Below are 19194 nucleotides of genomic sequence, written 5' to 3'. Positions count from 1 at the left end.
ATAGTTTTCAATGAATTTTAGAATACAGTTGAGTACCAAATGTACTGAAATATGTTTTTTGCCAAATAACATAATGGCTTTCTACAAAATTCAATGACTTTTATCTAATATCCTTGATTCTGTATCACATATTACAAAAGAATACATACCACTCAGAACTAGTAGAACTTGATTATCAGATAATAAGAATAACAACAACACTATAGTGCTTATTATGTATCTATTCTAAGACATGTTTTGTGTGTGTGTATGTATATATGTATATACGTATAATTATATTTACACACACATACACTCAATTAATCGTCACAACAATCCTATCAGATAGGTTCTATTATCAACCCTATTTTACAGATGGAAAACAGAGTAAAAAACTGAGATTATGTAACTTGTCCAGATGAAGTGAGGATTATAGAAAATGCTGTATCAAACTCAAGCATTAGGTAGGCGTGCATTCAGCTTTTCTCTTTGCACAGATACACAGTTAATGGTACGGACTTGCAATGATTTTGTACAAGGAGGGCACAAGAAGATGTCCTATAGCACCTAAGCATCTCAAGAGTTTTATCTAGGACTTCTCTGTGGCTTCTGAACAGCACAACAGATATAGAAACATAAAACGTCACTATAATAGTATTTCTTCCCTGTTCACTAGCTCTCTTCGGCTTTGAACTAACAAGGCATCCTAATATTAAATGGCACCATTTTACTCCCAAAGGCATTTCTCAAATAAAGGGAATATATGGGCTTAGAATCAGATGATAATTGTTTACAGTACAGGTCCCATTATGGGTTTAATATCTACTGTTCTAAGCTCCAATATTAAACGATCTTAGTTATTGACAGATATCAGCAAACCACCCTTTGCATACTGGGTTAAAGCTTAGATTTGTTCTTTTCGATCTATTTCAGTACTAATTCAGTACATCTACCTTCCTTCTCTTGAACTTCCCAGTCTTGGCAAGTCATCATCACTATCGTATCGTCTTGGATTGTCGAAGAAGTATGCTCTGGAACTATAACTGTGACTATTTATCATGCCAGCAGGTGCCTGTGAACAAAGTATCAGATAGCATATGAAGATTGACTTTTCAGCTAAGAAAGGAGGCTGGGCTCTATAATGCTTTTTAGTCTTATACTTTGTAAACATAGAAAATCAATATAAATGTTCCATTATTTTTAAAAATAAGGAGAACAAGCTTTATAGAATATTATGATATCATACCAAATTCTGGTTTAATCTCTGTGCCCGGAAAAACAGTACCACCGACCATGCTGGCACGTGTTCCCACAGAAAGAGGACCATTCCAAATACTATATACTCTTCTCCACTTACGTCTTTTATATGGGCCTGTAAATAGAATATGGCAAAGCAATTCTAAAATCTGTCTTATGTATAAGCAATCACCCTCCACAGTCTGTTTGCTTCACGTAGGGTAATTTAAAACATCAACTTACAAGTACATAAAAGTCTAAATTAATTTTCCGTATTCTGTGGTTTCTCATGTAATGGTATTTATCCTTTAAAGATCACAAAAATGCTTTGCTATTAAGCAGAATAAAGAGGTATTAACTTTTTCGATGCATCAATTTATGAAAATATTTTAAATACATGGGTAGTGGGGTGGGGTTTTAGGCTCCATAGTCTGCGGAGAGTTAGAAAAGAGACTACTGGTTCCAGCTGCTCTGTAGGCAGAATAATAGCACTACCCCAAGTTACACCTGGAGAGAAATGTAACATGCAAGTCACTCAGCTCTGCTGCTACTTAAAAACATGCTTTTGGGCTTAAACTCCATGTTGAATGTGTTTCTATTCTAATAGATGTGGGGAGAGAGAAATGGGAGAAGGACTGAAGGGGATGTACCACATGGAACCACATGGGAAAATTCCTTCTTAGAAAGATAACTGAAATTCTGAAAATGTAGTATTCCAGGAGGCCTTAAATTCAGCACAAGGTTAAATTAATATAAATAAAGATATGGCATGTACCTATGTCAAACTGTACTTCTAGAAAAAGGGCAGAGAATGCTGGGGGGTCAAATATGCATAGCCAGGGCATTGGGAGTTATTACAGAAAATACCTGGATACCTAAGGAACTATGACTGCTCTCCCAATATCAAGACCGATAATGCCAGATTTTTGTAAGGGTCATACAACCAAAACGGAACCACATATTTAGGTTATATGTAGTTCTTATGTAAGAGAATTAATTCCATCCTAACAAATTAAAGACATAACCATATTCACTAGCTAATGACATCAACTTTATCTAGAGATATTTAAACACCCTTTAAAAATTAGTAAAATTGGTGTATGAACAATAGATTTAAGGCACTATTAGTATTATTTACAAAAAAAGAAAAGAAAAATACTCCTTTGGGAGAGGTTCTTTCTGAAGAATGGTTTTAAGTGCCCCATGTAAATGAGGATTTTTAAACAGAACTTTAAGTATGGTTACCAAGAGTAGGCAGAGAGTCCACAGAAGTGTTTCTCAGGGGAGGGTACAGCTCAGTGGTAGAGTGCGTGCTTAGCATGAACGAGGTCCTGGGTTTAGTCCCAAGTAACTCCATTAAAAATAAATAAATAAATAAGTCTAATTACCCCCTCAATAAATAAACAAAAAGAAACTGCTACTTTAAAAAATAGAAAGAAGCAAAAAAAAATTAAAAACAAAAAACAAATTAGCAAAAATTTTTTAAAAAGTGTCAGTTAAACACTTAAAATGTTCTCCTAGTCAACAGCTAACTTCATTATCATACAATTAGATTGGCAATAGATGCTAGGTACTTACCTTCTCTGAAAGATTATCCCAGCCGTAATTAAATGGACTTTCTAATGTATCCTGAGATATGGTGATCACCACCAAATTATAGCATGCTCTTGAAGAGTAGAGAAGAATGACTACAGAGCCTACAACAACAGTCTGGCACAGAGACATACCCTAAAAGAAAGAAAAATCATCATCACGATGCTCTGCACATTTGTCATGACAAGCCATTCCTCCATATACAATAGAGTCCCCTCTTGCAATGTGCTCCTAGAAAACACTGAGTGAGTGCCTGTTGAAATAAACTCTTGATTATCTTGTTTCACAATTCCTATTCTTAGAACCACTTGTGTTTAAACTATCTTGTTCACACAAATAAGTTCTTTGCCAACTAGCCCAATGGTAGCTGGAGGAAGATTTTGTTCTTCCAAGGTTACCTTACTCCCTTAAGTAGTATACGAATAAACAAGTTTGCAAAAGATCTGAGTTTAAATTGATATTAATCAGAGAGTTAGTTTATTCATAATGAGAAAAGAATAGGAAATAGATGCCATTTGTCCATTTGGTATACTTAATTTCCATCAAGATGCAAAATTAGAATAGAAATGCAACTCCTATGCTGCTATTTGCTTTGTTCTGTTAGAGTCTATTAGAGACTTGATGCTGTTATGTTGATGACAAAATGACGGAGGCACCTAAAGGCACTTTCAAATCCAAAATATTTTAATCCCAAGGCTTTCTTTCACCATTTCCCCAAATTTAGAAAGAAAGCTTTTGTAACTTAGTGGTTGTTCACTGGAGTATGCATATTGGAGAAGGGTGTGGTATCAACTTTTGCAGGGATTCTTAACCTGGGATATTTCAATACAGTTAGTTTCCTTTGTAATCCTATTTATCGTAAAGACATTTTTCTGAAAAGTGACACAATTGCCAGAGATCTATTGTGAAAAACACCTAATACGGTGTTTCAAAAGTCTGTGTTCTGGTTGTCACATTGATCAAGGGGCAATGATGGCACTTAGGGCACAAAGACCAGGGTGCAGGATGACCTACAGCTCACAGGAAAGTTCTCCACGTGGGAAAATTCTTCTCTGTGTCCTCTTGGACATTCATGAAGATGAAAAACCTGTTTATAATAATCTGAGTCAGAACCTAACTCTGTTTTACATATAAACAAATTTTGTGCTTATATAAATAGATGTCACCATATCCAGAAACACATATAACATGTAAACTGAGGGAAATTTGTCCTTTTTTTTTTTTTCCAGAACTTTTGTCAAGAATGGTCAAATATTTCAGAAATGCATGAAACTGACAATATTGCTTGTAGTATGTAAGGCACCAAAGTGACACACCTATTACAGCCTGCTTTTATAGCTGTCTCATTCACAATTTCTATGTATAGATACAAGCATCTGACTACTACATCGTGCCCCCAAATTTATACATTGAAATGTTTATTAATTACTTTCCTTTCATTTCCTCTTTATATTACAATTAGGGCAACTGCATTGAAATTTTGAAGTTCTGTGTTTAGGTAAATTAAACAATCTATTAATTTCAGGATAGGAATACGTTATTAAAGTGTTTGTGATCAGAAAAGTTCACTGGATTTGGTAGGATTGAGAGCCATTATTATAACTAACTTCCTTATAAGAACAACACATTTTAGAGGTATATGAGAAGAAAGTAAACTAAAAGATGAAACAGACCTTGATAGATACTGGGATAGTAACAGAGTACTTTTTCTGAGCTAACCCACTACCACAGCAAAAAGTATGTGTGAAAATAAATAAAACCCTAGCAAGATAAATTTTTTAAATCAAGGCTAACATTTTCTATAATGCACATTTTTATTTTTGTGAATTCCCCCTAAATGTTAATAGCTAATCTAAAAGCAATCCAGTTTCCATTTTAAAAGTGCTATATTATTAAAGAAAAGTTAGTAACAAGAAAAGTTAGAATTTATATGTTGTAAGCATTACCATCCATTAAAATAACCATAAGTTTATAGTCACTGCTTTGAGAAATAAAATGACCTCCAAAAAGACATGATATGGAGATATTGGGCTTACACTTGTAAATACTATAAAAACTACAAAAAAAATGTGCAAAGAGAGCAAATAATAATATCAAAGCAATTAATAAAGCAACATTGTAGCCAAATGACATACATATAACAGAGAAAGAAGCCCACCAATTTAGAAAACAAAATAAGATTCTTCCCACAAAATAGAGGATTATAAAACAAAAGAGAAGGATTCAGCCACATGAAAAGCTAAAGAAAATCTTCCTAAATTGAATAATCATAACAAACAATTCCATTCAGGAGCAACCCTCAAGGAATGATTCCCCCTTCCTCCACCTCTCACATGCACACACCAGTTTTTTAGAAATACCACACTTGCCAAGTAAAGAAGAATTGCACTTCACTCCAGTATGCATGGCACTAACGAGTGCTCAAAGTTTACAGGTATTTTTAGAATGCAGCTATGTAGAAACCTCTACTTACCATTCACTGAGTTTTGACAAATGCGTATACAAACAGAGAACATTATCAACACTCCTAAAAGCTCCTTCACAGCCCTTCCCCATCAGCCAACTCCCCCAGACACAAATACTCTCCTGGTTTGGTTTCTACCACAACTTGGCTTTGCCTACTCTAGAACTCCATATAAACAGAATCATAGAATATGAACGCTTTTATAGGTATCATTCACTCAGCATAATGTTTTGAGATTTATCCACGGTGGTAGATGTATCAGTTGTGAGGTCTTTATACAGCTGAGGTGGATAATTAGGGTGACCAACTCCTCTTCTTTGCTCAAAAATTTCCTAGTTAAAAAAACTGTTTCCTAGTTTTAGCATCCCAGAAAACTCAGTCCCCGGCAAACCAGGACAGTGAACCACACTAGTTCCACTGTATAATTATATGAGTTTGTTTATATGAGACTTTGTTTATCCATTGTATTTCTGCTTACAGTTTCTGTGAACATTCTTATACAAATCTTTTTGTGGACACATGCTTTCACTTCTTTTGGGAAAATACCCAAGAGTGGAATTGCTGGGTCATATGGTAGGTATAAATTCAGCTGTATAAGAAACTGCCAGATCTTTTTCCGAAATGGATGTACACTTTTATACTTTCAACAAAGTATGAGAGTTCCAGTTGTCCCACATCCTAGACAACCTTTGGGGTTGTCAATCTTTTTAATTATAGCCATGCTGATGGATGTTTTGGTTTTAATTTGCATTTTTCCAGATGACTAATGACATTGTGCTTATTAGCCATTTGTGTATCTTCTTTGTGAAAAATCTGTTCATATCTTTGACTGTTTTCAAATTGGGTTGTCTTTTTTTTTTTTTTAAATTATTGAGTTGTAGACAATCTCTATACATACTGGAAATGAGTCCTTTGTCAGATACATATGTATTGCAGGTATTTTCTTGAGGTCTGTGGCTTGCCTTTGCATTTTCTTAGTCTTGTATTTTGATGAGAAATTTTAGATGTTAATTAAGTCTAACTTATGAATTTATTCTTTTGTGGTTACTCTAAATGACCTGCCTAAGAAATCTTTCCTTATACCCAAGTTGTAAAGATAGTCTTCTGTGTTTATTTTTAAAAGCTTTAGACTTCTTCTCAATATTATTTAGGTCTGTGATCCATTCTGAAATGTGTGTGTGTGTGTGTGTATAGTATGCAGTGGAGCTAGAGTTCATTTTGTTTCATGTGGATATGCAGTTGTTCCAGCCCCACTAGCTAAAAAGATTTCCTTTCCTTCTGCATTGCTCTAGCATCTTTGTCAAAAATCAAAAGACCGTATAAGTATGGACTGTTTCCAGCCTGTCTATTCTGTTCCACTACTCTGTTTGTCTATGTTATGCCAGTAGCACATTGTCTTAATTACTGTAGCTTTATATGAAGTTTTAAAGTCATGTAGTCTAAGTCCTCTTCTTTTTCAGAGTTACTTTCTGTACTGTTCAATAGCCATTAGCCATATGTGAGTATTTACCTATTTACATTTAATCTAAATTAAATTAAAAGATCAGTTCCTTTCGAGCACTAGGCCCTCAGTAGTCACATATGGCTAGCTAACACACTGAGTAGTGCAGATACAGAATATTTTCATCATCACAGAAAGCTCTATTGGAAAACGCTACTTTTAAAGTATTTTAGGTCCTTTGCATTTCTATATAAATTTTAGAATAAATGTGTCCATTTTTTAAAACCTCAAGGTAGAATTATGACTGGGACTGCACTGAATCTACAGCTCATTTTGGGGAGAATTGCTGTCTTAACAACACTGCATCTGCCAATCCATGAACAATGGTTTTCATTGATTTAGGTCGTCTTTATTTTCTCTCAGGAGTATTTTGTAGTTTTCATTATAAAGGTATTGCTTGTTTTGCAAAATTTATTCCTAAGTATTTTTTTGTTATTGATGCTATAGAACTGTGGTTTTTTTTTGAATTTCATTTTCTAACTGATTGCTCCTTGTATGTATAAGAATACAATGCAATTTTGTATTTTGACCTTGTATCCTGAGAACTTGCTATATTCACTTGTTAGTTCTAGTAGTTATTCAGTAGATTCCTTAAGATCTTCTACATGAACAATCATGTTATCCGCAATTAGAGACAGTTTTACTTCTTAATTTCCAACTTTATACCCTTTGTTTTTCTTGTTTTACAGGAAAATTGAATAGAAATGGTGAAAGTGGAAATCTTTGCTTTGTTCCCAACTTTAGGGGCAAAACATTCAATATTTTAAGTATGATACTGACTGCAGGTTTTTCACAGACATCTTATCAGATTGAGGAATATTCCTTCTGTCCCCTATTGGCTGAAAGTTTTCATTGTTATTTTTAAATCATGAAGGGTGCTGAATTTTGTCAAATGTTTTTTCTACAACTATTCAAGTGATTGTTTTTTTCCTTTGTTCGCTCAATGTAGTGAATTACATTAATTGATTGTCAAATGTTAAACCAATGCTGCATTCCTGGGATAAACTCTTTTCAGTCATGATGTATTATCCTTTTTATATGTTCCTTAGATTCTGTATCTCTAAGTATAAGGGATACTAATTTGTAGTTTTTGTCTGTTTCATATTATCTTTGTCAAGTTTTGGTACCAGAGTAATGTTATTCTCATAAAACATGTTAGGAAGTGTTCCTTTCTCCTCTATTTTCAAACTCTCCTCAAAAGAGTTTGTTTAATATTGGAGTTATTTCTTTTTAAAATATTTGATAGAATTAATCAGCAAAAGCAATTGGGGCTGGAGTTTTGAGGGAAATTTCTGACAACAAATTCGATTTCTTTAACAAATATATGACTATTTGTATTTGTCTTTAATCAATTATGTTATAGTATACTTTAAAAAAAAGGTCTCCATTTAAGTTGTCAAATTTATGCACAAAGAGTTCACAATATTCTCTCATTTTTCTTTTACTGTCTAATAAGATCTATGGTGATAGTCTCTCTTTCACTCATGGTATTGGCAATTTGTATTTTCACTCTGCTTTTTTTTTGGTCCATCAAACTTGTTGATCTATTTAAAGAACTAACTTTTGGCTTTAATTTCTCTATTGTTCATTTTTTGTTTCATTGATTTCTATCCTGATCTTTATTATTGCAGGTTTTCTACTTATTTTGGGCTTACTACTTGTTTTCTGCTTACCCCTCTTGTGTTTTGTTGTTGGTATTGTTGATTTGTTGTTCATCTGTCTATCATTTCCTGCATTCTTTTGGGTTAACTGAATTTTTTTGGAACTCCATTTTAATTTATCTATTGGACTTTTAACTATACTTTTCTATTTTTTGTTTTGTTTTGTTTTTACTTTTTGCTTTAAGTGATTGCTCTAGGGCAACAGTTCTTAAAGTGTGGTCCAGGGACCTTAAAGATCAAAATCAAAATGATTTTTTTAAAAAAGTACTAAGATGTTATTTGCCTGTTATATTCTCATTCTCTTTGAATATGCAGCAGAGTTTCCCTGATATAGCAGAGGCTATATGATATGTGATGATGTCAACACTCTGTGTATGTGTGCATTCTTATGTGTTCCAGATTCCTGATATAATAGAATTAGGGTATATATATGTCCATTTGCAGAGGTTAATTCAGCTTGTTCTCTGTACTTTTACTGGATTCTTGCTAGTTTTTTTTGTTTACACCTGCTATATGTGATAAAACCTCATTATTACCAAACAAGTAGTTATTTTGAAATCCTAAAATTTTCCTTGTACTTATATGGCAGCACAACAAAAACAGGTATAATTTACAGATTTGTTTTACAATATTTAAGGCTTTACTTCAGAAATTAAAAAAATTAAGTTTAATATTAAACTCATTTTAGATATTAATCATATTTTATTCTAAGATGAAACAATTATAATTTTTTCCATGTTTAAGAACGGGTTATTGGCTTAGGAATAGGGACTTACTGTTTTATTGGCACAAAGTTTCAGTATGGGATGATGAAGATGTTCTGGAAATGGATAGTAGTGATGGTTGCACAACAATGTGAATGTACTTAATGCCACTGAACTGTACATTTTAAAATGGTTAAAATGGTAAATTTTATGTTATGTACATTTTATTACAATAAAAAATATTTTTTCAACATACAGCTTCTGTTTACCTCAAAGATGCTGAGAAAGATGAGTGTTAGAATTCTCTGGCTTGAAAAAAGAAATCTACATCAAAGTAACAAGATGAAACTGATTTCTTCTTTTATCAAATGAAATGTAATGAAAACTACCTTTCAATAGGTTTTATAAATGTTAATCATTTACCTTATTGTGTCTTCTGTGACAGAACATTATGTCCAAGTGAAGCTGCAGCACCATTTTGAGACCAATCATTCAGAGTTTAAAGCAAAAGGATTAAAAATTTAAATGCAGGTGTGGTGAGCATTTTAAACACCACAAATTATTTGTATAACTTTCCAAACTAGAAATTAAAAAGCCACTCAAGCATTTTACAGGCTGAGTTGTTATATTGCATTGGCTGGCAAAGCATACACATTAACTGAGAGACTAATAAAGCCTTGTACTGTTGATATCACTGAATGCCTGCTGGATGAAAAGTCCAAAAAGAAATTATGGCATTGCTATCTTCCAATACAGAAATTCACTGACTCAAAGATTTAACTGAAAGCATAAAGAGTGATTTAATGTCTTGTCAATAGAGTTGTATTTCTGCCTTACAAATAAATGAATCTGATATAGCAGGACTAATTTTGTTTGTATTCATCTGGTGTCAGCACCAACTAATCATCCAAGAAAATAATCTTTTATGTCAATGCCTGAGAAGAAACACAAATAGTATTGAAATATTCAAAGTGTTGAAAATTCTTCTGATTGTTTATCCTGGGCCAACTGCATTGATAATCTCACTCATGGTACAAAAGCAATAGTGGGTAAAACTTTGCACCGCAGTACAAATCAATACAGTGGCACCAAACTGTCCTATTCTATTCACTACTATGCACTCCCTGTTAAAAAAGACAACTTCACTTAAGAATGTCCTTGATGAAGCAGTGAAAATATTTACTGAATATTGACTCTAGAGTACATATCTATTTAATATTCTGTGTGATAAGACGTGCACTTAAAGCAATTCTGCGGCATCCTGAAGCAGAGTGGTTGTCTTGAGGAGAAGCACTTTTGTGACTGACTTGTGAGCTGAACTAGCCACTTTTTTCATGAAACCCGATTTTTTACTTAGCAGAAAACTATGGCAGACAAACAACGGTTATTCAGACTTGGTTAATGTGCATACATTTTTTCTCAAAAATAAATGAAATGAGCCTGTCATGTCAAAGAAAACATCTGACAATATTTATTGCCAACAATGAAATATGAACTTTCAAGTGAAACTTGGAATTTTTGAAAACCTGAAAGCACTTATATCCACTGTGAGACTGGCAGTTTCCCAAAACTTAAATACTATTCTGATGAGACTGGTAGTAATAATAACAAATGTTATTATGGATACAGTCTAAAGAAATGTATCAACATTTTAAAGATCTGTGACTACTCTTTTCCAATGATCAATGCATAATCTTACAAACTCAAAGTGCAAGATAGACCAATGGAGAGTACAAAAAGTTCACTACTATGGTTTTAGATTCCACATGGCAACTAACCTTTAAGAAACCTCCACTTCAGAGTTTTGGTGTAGTATTAAAGAAGAATATCCACAATTATCTGAAAAGGCTATTAAAATTCTCCTCCATTTTCCAACTACATATATGTGTGAGGATGGATTTTCTTCATATACTTCAACCTAAACAACATATCACAACAGATTGAATGCAGAAGCAGACATGAAAATCCAGCTGTCTTCTACTTAGTCAGACATTAAAGAGATTTGCAAAATGTATAACAGTATCGATCTTCTCACTAATTTATTTTTGTTTTGGAAAATATAATATTTATCATAAAAACATGTTATGTAACATATAATTGATTTATTATTATTTTAAATGAATTAATAAATGAATATATAAAAATTTCTCAATCTTTTTTCTAAAATGTATATACAGGTAGATACAATCTCATAAACAAAAGCTCTTTGGGGTCCTCAACAATTCTTAGGAGTGTAATGGGATCTTAAGACCAAAAAGTTTGAGAACAACTGCTCTAGAGATTATATGTATGTAAGTTTTCACAATCTAAGTAACAGTTAATATTATACCACTTGATGTAAAATGTGAGAACTGCAACAACATAGGCCCTGTCCTTTATGCTATAGTGCTATGGTTGTTATATATACTACATAGAAAATTATATATTATATCTGCATATGTAAGCCTCACATTATAATTTTTATTTGCATAGTCATATGTATTTGAAAGAAATTAAGAAATTATATTTACCCACATACTTATTCTCATATTCTTCATTTCTTCCTGATGAGCTTAAATTCAAGTTGATTTTATTTCTCTTCAGTCTGTAGAATTTTCTCAGCATTTCTTGTAGTATAGGTCTGTTGGTAATGAACCCTCTTAGTTTTCTTTTATCTGAAGATATTTTTACTTCTTCATCATTCTTTAAGAATATTTTCCTGGATACAGATTTCAGAGTTGACATTTTTCTTTCAGGATTTCAAAGATACTGTTTCCATATCTCCTGATTCCCATTATTTCTGATGAGAAGTGAGCAAACATTTGAATCAATGTACCCTATGTATGTGTCTTTTTTTTTTTTTTGCTCTCAAATTTTTTTCTTTTTGGTTTTAAGCACTTTGGCTACAGCAAACCTAGGTGATATTTTCTTCATATTTATCCTGATCAGGTTTGCTGAGCTTCGTGAAATTGTAAATTTATGTCTTTCATCAAAATTGGAAAATTTAGGTCATATTTCTTCAAATTTTTTCTTCAACCCAATTTTCTCCCTCTTTTCCTTTGTGAGTTCCAGTTATATATAATTTGGCCCTGAGATTCTGCTCCTGTTTGTTATCATCTTTCTCTTGACTCTCCTCTGTTCTTCAGATTGAATAATTTCTATTGATTTATGTTCGCTGATTCTTCTTTCATCTCCAATCTGCCGCTAAGCCCAACTAGTTACTATTTAATTTTAAATATTGTATTTTTTTAAATTCTAGAATTTCTGGTGGTCTTAAAAAATAGTTTCTGTTTCTCTTGAGATTTATTATTTATTTATTCATCCAAGTATATTTTCCTTTACATCTTCAAGTATATTATAAAATTTTTGTCTGATAAATCCAACTTCTGGATCATCTGTGGGGAATTGCCTCCTATGATTGCTTTTTGAGTTTTGCTTTTTGCTCTTGAGTATGAGTGGTATTTTCCTGTTTCTTCATATATCTAGTAACCTTGGATTGTGTTCTGGATATTCTGAGTGCCATGTTTTAGGGTCTGGATGTTTTTAAAGTCCTTTGAAAAATACTGATTTTTCTTTTTTTCCCTTTTAAAATTTTTTTTATTTTTAGCAGATAATTAATCTGGTTAGATGCAAATCCCAAACTGCCTTCCATTCATAGATAGCAGCTGAAATCTTAGTTCAATTCCTTTATCCTTAACTGTACTGCTTCTTGGAGTCTGTCCTGCACATGTGTAGCTCAGGTACCTGATAAAAAATGTGGCAGAGTTTATAATCAGAATTTGAAACTTCCTCTATCTGGCTGCCTTCTTCCTGAGATTTCCCTCTCACTTTCCATCTGGAGTAGTTTCTTGAATTTTGTCCCACAGTTATTTAAGCAAGTAGAATAGCAGGTTTCTCTTCAAGTTTTGGCTGTACCATGGATGGGACTTTCCCTCAGGCTAGAAGCTGTAAAAAACAGGAAACTCACTCAGTGTCATTTCCTTCTTCTAAGTGGTTGCTCTTCAGTGCCTCCAGTGTTTTTCATATTTTGTCCAGAATTTATCATTGCTTTCTGTAGAAGGTTGGGTCCAATAGAAGTTACTCAGCCAATACCAGAAGTAGAACCCTGCACATACTTTTTGAATCCATCTCACAAATGCTATTTCCATTTTGAAATTAGAATGCCAAACTAAGCATCAGAAATAAGAAAACAAAGTAGTCTCAATTAGTAAATTAAAAAATATATTTGGTAATTATAAGGCCTAAACAGCTTCAAAAATAGTTTCATGATGCTAAGACACAAGAAATTAGATTTCAGCTCTTAGGATCCTATCATTATTGAGTAAATGGCTTTTCTTGGGAGGACTTCTGACCATGGGGAAAAAAAATTCTGAAAATGCCTGCTGATCTAGTAAAAGAATCTAAAAGTGTAAGGAAACTACTTGAGCTTAGGAGTAGATACAAGATATAAACCAAATGTTGTTAGCAGGGATTTTTCAAATGGAACAAGAGTGTGGTGGGTTGGCGCAGCAACAGGATAGGAAATAAGACTTGGGGTATAAGAATTAGTGTAACAAAGAGGGTACATTAAAGAATTGCCACAGCTTAAGATGGATGAAGTAAATCCCAGTAACTCAAGAGAGAAATTATAACAGAATATTGGGAAGGTGGCACTCATATCTATTACAGAAGATGATACAGCCTCTATTTTTCCACCATCATCCTTCCCAAATTCTGGTAAAATCATATTTCAGGGTGATGGAAGAGAGACTAATGGTATTTAACTCTGTTTAATTATGGCCTAAGTTATCATACACCACTTCTTTAATCTTACAGGATAAGCTGATTTGCATGAAAGATCAGAAATATAGTTTAGTTAAATGTTACTGTGTCTCTGCAAGATACTGATGCTGCCTCCCATCCCAATACATTAATTCATATGGATCAAAGGTTGAGTGAACATGGGGCAGAAAGTTTCACATAGTAACTAAAACTGTTAGACATTTAGGAGAGAGAAGGGGAGAAAATACATTATTTGCAAATGGCTGACAGTGGGGAGACCAGCGGGCCTTGAGTCAGACAATGATTCTTTTATATTCTTATCTAGATAAACAATTGTGTATGTCCTTGACCAGAGAAATAAGGCTAAAAGCTTAACTTTTATTCCCATCCTGCCTTTGAGTGGTCTTTCACACAGATAATCCCAATTTGCTACTATAGAGGCTAAACATCAACCATTGGTTTAAATCTTTTTCTGCTGTTAAGTTATTTTGTCTATTAAAAATGATGTCTTCTATATTATTATAAATGTTCTTATTTTTCTGAATGGAGAGGAATATTAGAATAAAAATAATTTTATTACATTCATTGTAAAGCTAAAAGTCACATTATAGTTCTGATAAAAAGTAAATAAATTCAAATATACCACAGAAATCATACAAATAAAGGCAAAGCAAACATCAGTAAAAAGAAAAACTTAATGGGAGAAAAAGACCAATACTAACAAACAAGCATATCAATAGCTATAAACTATTTGCTTACCATATAAAGAGTTTGTAAAAAAGAAACTTTGTAATATTTTTTCCAAAGTTACTGAGACACATTTGAAATGTCAGCAATAGGCAAAAAGTTAAAGGATAATATTAAGTTTATCATGCCCATGCAAATAAAATAAAACTGAGATTATAATAAAAGATACGGTAGATTTCAGAACAAAAATACTACCTACAATTAAAAAGGCCATTATATAACTTCAACAATACTTGTTCCAAATTTTCTGAGAAAAGTGAGTTAAATATTAGATGAAATATAATCTATCAGAGATTTCAACCCTTATCAAAATCTGGGTGGAATGAGACATAAATAAGGTAGAGTCAAATAAAATTAAAATATTTAAAACACAAATGCTATACTTCAGTGATTCTTATTCTTTTTCACTGTTCCTTTTGAGAATTTGGTTACATATATAGAACCTGCCTACAAATAAGTTTTGCCTACAATTTCAGGTATTCAAGAACTTTCTGAAGCTACATTCCCATCCCTTAGTATACATTAGGATCATAATAGCTAACATTTATAAGCCCTTCCCAAGCACTAGGTATTCTACTAACCACTTTATATGCATTTTATTTAATTCTTAAAACAACCTTATAAGAAGTACTACTCTTATCTTCAAATAATCTATGAGATCAACACAATCATTTCCATTTTACAGATCAGGAGGGTGACGCTTTTGCTGTTACTTGTCCAATGTTATGCAGCCAATAAGCAGAGAAATGGGATTTATCTACATCATTATCTCTCCAATCCCAAGTTTCCAGCTCTTAATCACTATGATTCACTGCCTCTTGCTAAGGTCTTTTCAAATTAATTTTAAAAATCAATATACCTGAAAAAGAGATCTAAACATATCCCAAAGTATATCAAATCCCACTTTTTAATTTATATAACCCTCATTGCAAAATAGAATTTGAAGTAATTACAGAGATACACACAAAATGAAAAATAAACATAGGAGTTACCATATGATCCGCTCATGGGCATATATCCAGAGAAAACTATAATTCGAAAAGACGCAAGCATCCCAATGTTCATAGCAGCCCTATTTACTACAGCTAAGTCATGGAAGCAACTTAAATGTTCATTGACAGATGCTTGGATAAAGAAGATATGGTATATTTATAGAATGGACTACTACTCAGCCATAAAAAGGAATGAAATAATGCCATTTTCAGCAACATGGATAGACCTAGAGATTATCATACCAAGTGAAGTCAGATGGAGAAAGACAAATATCATATGATATCATTTACATGTGAAATCTTAAAAAAAATGATAGAACTAAACTTATTTACAAAACAGAAAGAGACTCAGACATAGAAAACAAACTTATGGTTACCAAAGGGGAAAGGGTAGGGGGAGGGATAAATCAGGATTTGGTGATTAGCAGATATAAATTATATATATAAACTAGATAAACATCAAGGACCTAATGTTTGAACTACATTCAGTATCTTGTAATAACCTATAATGAAAAAGAATTATATATGTATAACTGAATCATTATGCCATATACCAGAAATTAACACAACATTGTAAATCAACTATACTTCAGTTAAAAAAAAAAAGTAAGGTCATCTACGATTGATACAAAGGTGAGCCACATATTTGCCTCTGAACGATATAGTAGCCAGGGAAAAGAAGTATTTAATCAGTAATGTTTTACCTGGTACTGAATTGGAGAAAAAGATATTTTCTGGGGAACATTGAGTGTGTGGACAATATACTCAACATTATACATAGTGATTTTAAGATAAATGTTTCTTACAAGAAATTTCTTACATATTTCTTGATGAAGGCCAAAGCATGATGTCACACTGTATGTCAGGAAAGACAATTCTATCCAGGGTACAATGCAGTTTCAGCACACAACTCTACAATGTCTGGATGGGGCAGAAGATAAAATATAGAAAAGGCAAGGGAATGGACAGACTGTACATCCTTCAGGTAACCTTTCTGGCAATTAAACCTTTGAATCTAACAGCTGGTAGTTTATTTTCTCTAACAAGATTCTAGACTATAGAAATTCTACATCGTTTAGTAGGCCTGACTCATATGCATGGACAGTTGAGCAGAGGGAAAAACTGGTAAATTCTTACGGAAGTTAGAGGGCCTGAAGAGGACAGATACCTGAATTTTAGACTTTTTACCAAAGTGAGCTGAAGGAACACCTACGTGTAGAGATACCATCTAATTCACACTGATGTGCAAATATGTAGTATTTGAGACATGGTGAAATCCAAACAGAAAATTTTCTTTGTTCTTGTCAAATAAGAATGTTGCTACAATACAATGAGATTACGGAAAGCTGCCAAGGCAGTACTTGAGAAAACATATTCCCCTAAATACCTTTATTCGTTAACAAAATAATAAATTCAGTGTCTACATAAGAACACAGATGTGGAACAAAGTAACAACCTTACATATATAAGAAAATTAAAAAATGAAAGAGTAGAAATAAACTATTCAAACTGACAGTAACTAACATTAAACACAAGTTACAGTTGCTGCTTTGAAAAAGAACCAATTTACAACAGTGTTCCAGTTGTTAAAAGAATAAAATAAAATTTAAGAAAATTGAGATAGAGAGTTATTTCTAAATTTTACTTTGGAGATGGAGGAGAAGGGACCAAATTAAGTTCATAAAAAGAGGAAATATTAGAGTGATGCCTTTAAAGTTCGGTAAGATAAGGACAAACAGGAATAGAGCACTGGGAGGGGGAAAAGGCATTCCTGGAAGATGAAAAAGCCTAAGGATATAGACAGGGAAGCATACTGTGTGCCATTTAGAAATAAGGTAGTTAAGATTAGTTGAGACAAATTATGGAGGTTCTCATTATCACCAAATATGTAGAAGAAGGAAGGAAGAATAAAAAGAGAAAAACAGAAGACTGAACTTTCAGGAAACAAAGTAGTTTGAAAGTGGAGGAGGCAGATGCTGTACAGATATTTGTTGACTGAATAAAAGAAATGGTCATTACTGAATATTGTCATAGAAGTCAAAACACAAGAATGAGCCTAGTGATTTTACAAGGAGAATGTGAAAGCAAGATGATATACTCTTTGTGTAAAGATATTTATAACCTAATTAGGAAGACCAAGAACTACGTAACAGTACAATATAATACAAATAATCTAATACCTCATATTATATTTACCTTTAATAGGTATGTATTTGAACATGTCTTTCTGTAGTGTTCCCAGAGAATTCTGAATCCATGCACCTTTTACATTTAAGTGAATACCTTTCATATGATAGTTAGGGGAAGGTGTTTGAAATTTCTGGAGGAGTTATCAGATGAACTTCCCTTCTCAGATTGGTTACTTTACCATAGTCAGAGTAGTTGCTATTTCAAAGCAAGTAGAACCAAACTTAGAAAGTTGCTAGGTATTCCAAAAAGAAGCCCTTTAAATTCAACCACATGTGTTATCACTTTAAGCAAGAGGTATGGATTCTATGGTGATATCATTACACTATGAGAAGATGTTGTTGCTACACCAAGAGATTATGTACCACAACAACAGTGATTGTATTATTCTTTTTTTTTTTTTTTTTTTTTTTTGCAGGGGGGAGGTAATTAAGTTTATTTATTTATTTGATTTTTCAGTAGAGGTACTGGGGATTGAATCCAGGGCCTCAGGCATGCTAGGCATGCACTCTTGAGCTATACCTTCCCCCTGTATTATTCTTAACACTTAAACTGAAGCGAGAATTAGCTAACATATTTAAAGTTTAGGATGTAGCCTTTAGAATGGAAGTTGAATAAAATAATTTTCCAGGTAAGATAATGGGTTTGAAAGTAAGTCTGTCTGCCTCTCTCTTTCTCTTCTCTATTATTATTTCTATATTTGTATTTCTACTGACATATGTTTAGAAAATAAAATTAAAGTTGCCTCCTAAATTTAATGGACAAGTTGATTACCATGCATTTAATTATAGTACCTTCCTTTACTAGGACTATATAGAGGATAATAATATAGAAGTCTAAAAATATTTCAGAGAACTTTTCTGTTTAAGACATAATCTTGCTTATTTTCAATGAAATAGGCAATGATGCCAAATTAAAGCAGGCTTGTATGTATGTATAATTCCATGCACCAATATCCGTACATCTATCCCCCACACCCAATGCCATACATACACCATGATACGGATCCATTGTTCAACCACATTGTCAATCAACAACTGCAGAAATGTCCATAGTTTTTTGTTAACAGGTAAACACTGGCTTCTGTTTACTGATCCAAAGTATAAGGAGAGGGAGAAGCAAGGCATTTATAAATTCAGTTACATGACAAGCTTTTTCAAATATCATAGGTAAAGTTAACATTTTAGAAACCTTTATACAAATAAACACTACTTTACCAGTATGACATCTTGACATTGTTAATCCAAATGTATGTAGACGTAATCTGGTAAATTTGTTTAATGGCAATACCAACACCCTTACTGATGAAATCTTGAGTTGTTGGTATGGCTTTGTATACTAGACTATTTGTGATATATTCATATAAATTCTGATTTACTTCATTTAATTA

At 32.8% G+C, this 19194-nt stretch overlaps 1 protein-coding gene across 1 annotated transcript in view; it reads right to left on the bottom strand.

Moving 5' to 3' along the window:
* Positions 1–19194, bottom strand: part of GPR137C (G protein-coupled receptor 137C) — a 53284-nt gene that overhangs the window by 2771 nt on the left and 31319 nt on the right. The window contains exons 4-6 of the mRNA XM_031453731.2: positions 2794–2943; positions 1226–1351; positions 933–1051 (exon numbers count right to left, since the gene is read on the bottom strand). Of these exons, the coding sequence (XP_031309591.2) occupies positions 933–1051; positions 1226–1351; positions 2794–2943 (395 nt within the window). The remainder of the gene's footprint in view (positions 1–932; positions 1052–1225; positions 1352–2793; positions 2944–19194) is intronic.

This window comes from Camelus dromedarius, chromosome 5 (assembly GCF_036321535.1).
Source record: "Camelus dromedarius isolate mCamDro1 chromosome 5, mCamDro1.pat, whole genome shotgun sequence".
In the NCBI taxonomy this organism is placed as follows: domain Eukaryota; kingdom Metazoa; phylum Chordata; class Mammalia; order Artiodactyla; family Camelidae; genus Camelus; species Camelus dromedarius.
This window is presented reverse-complemented; position numbering and strand designations above follow the sequence as displayed.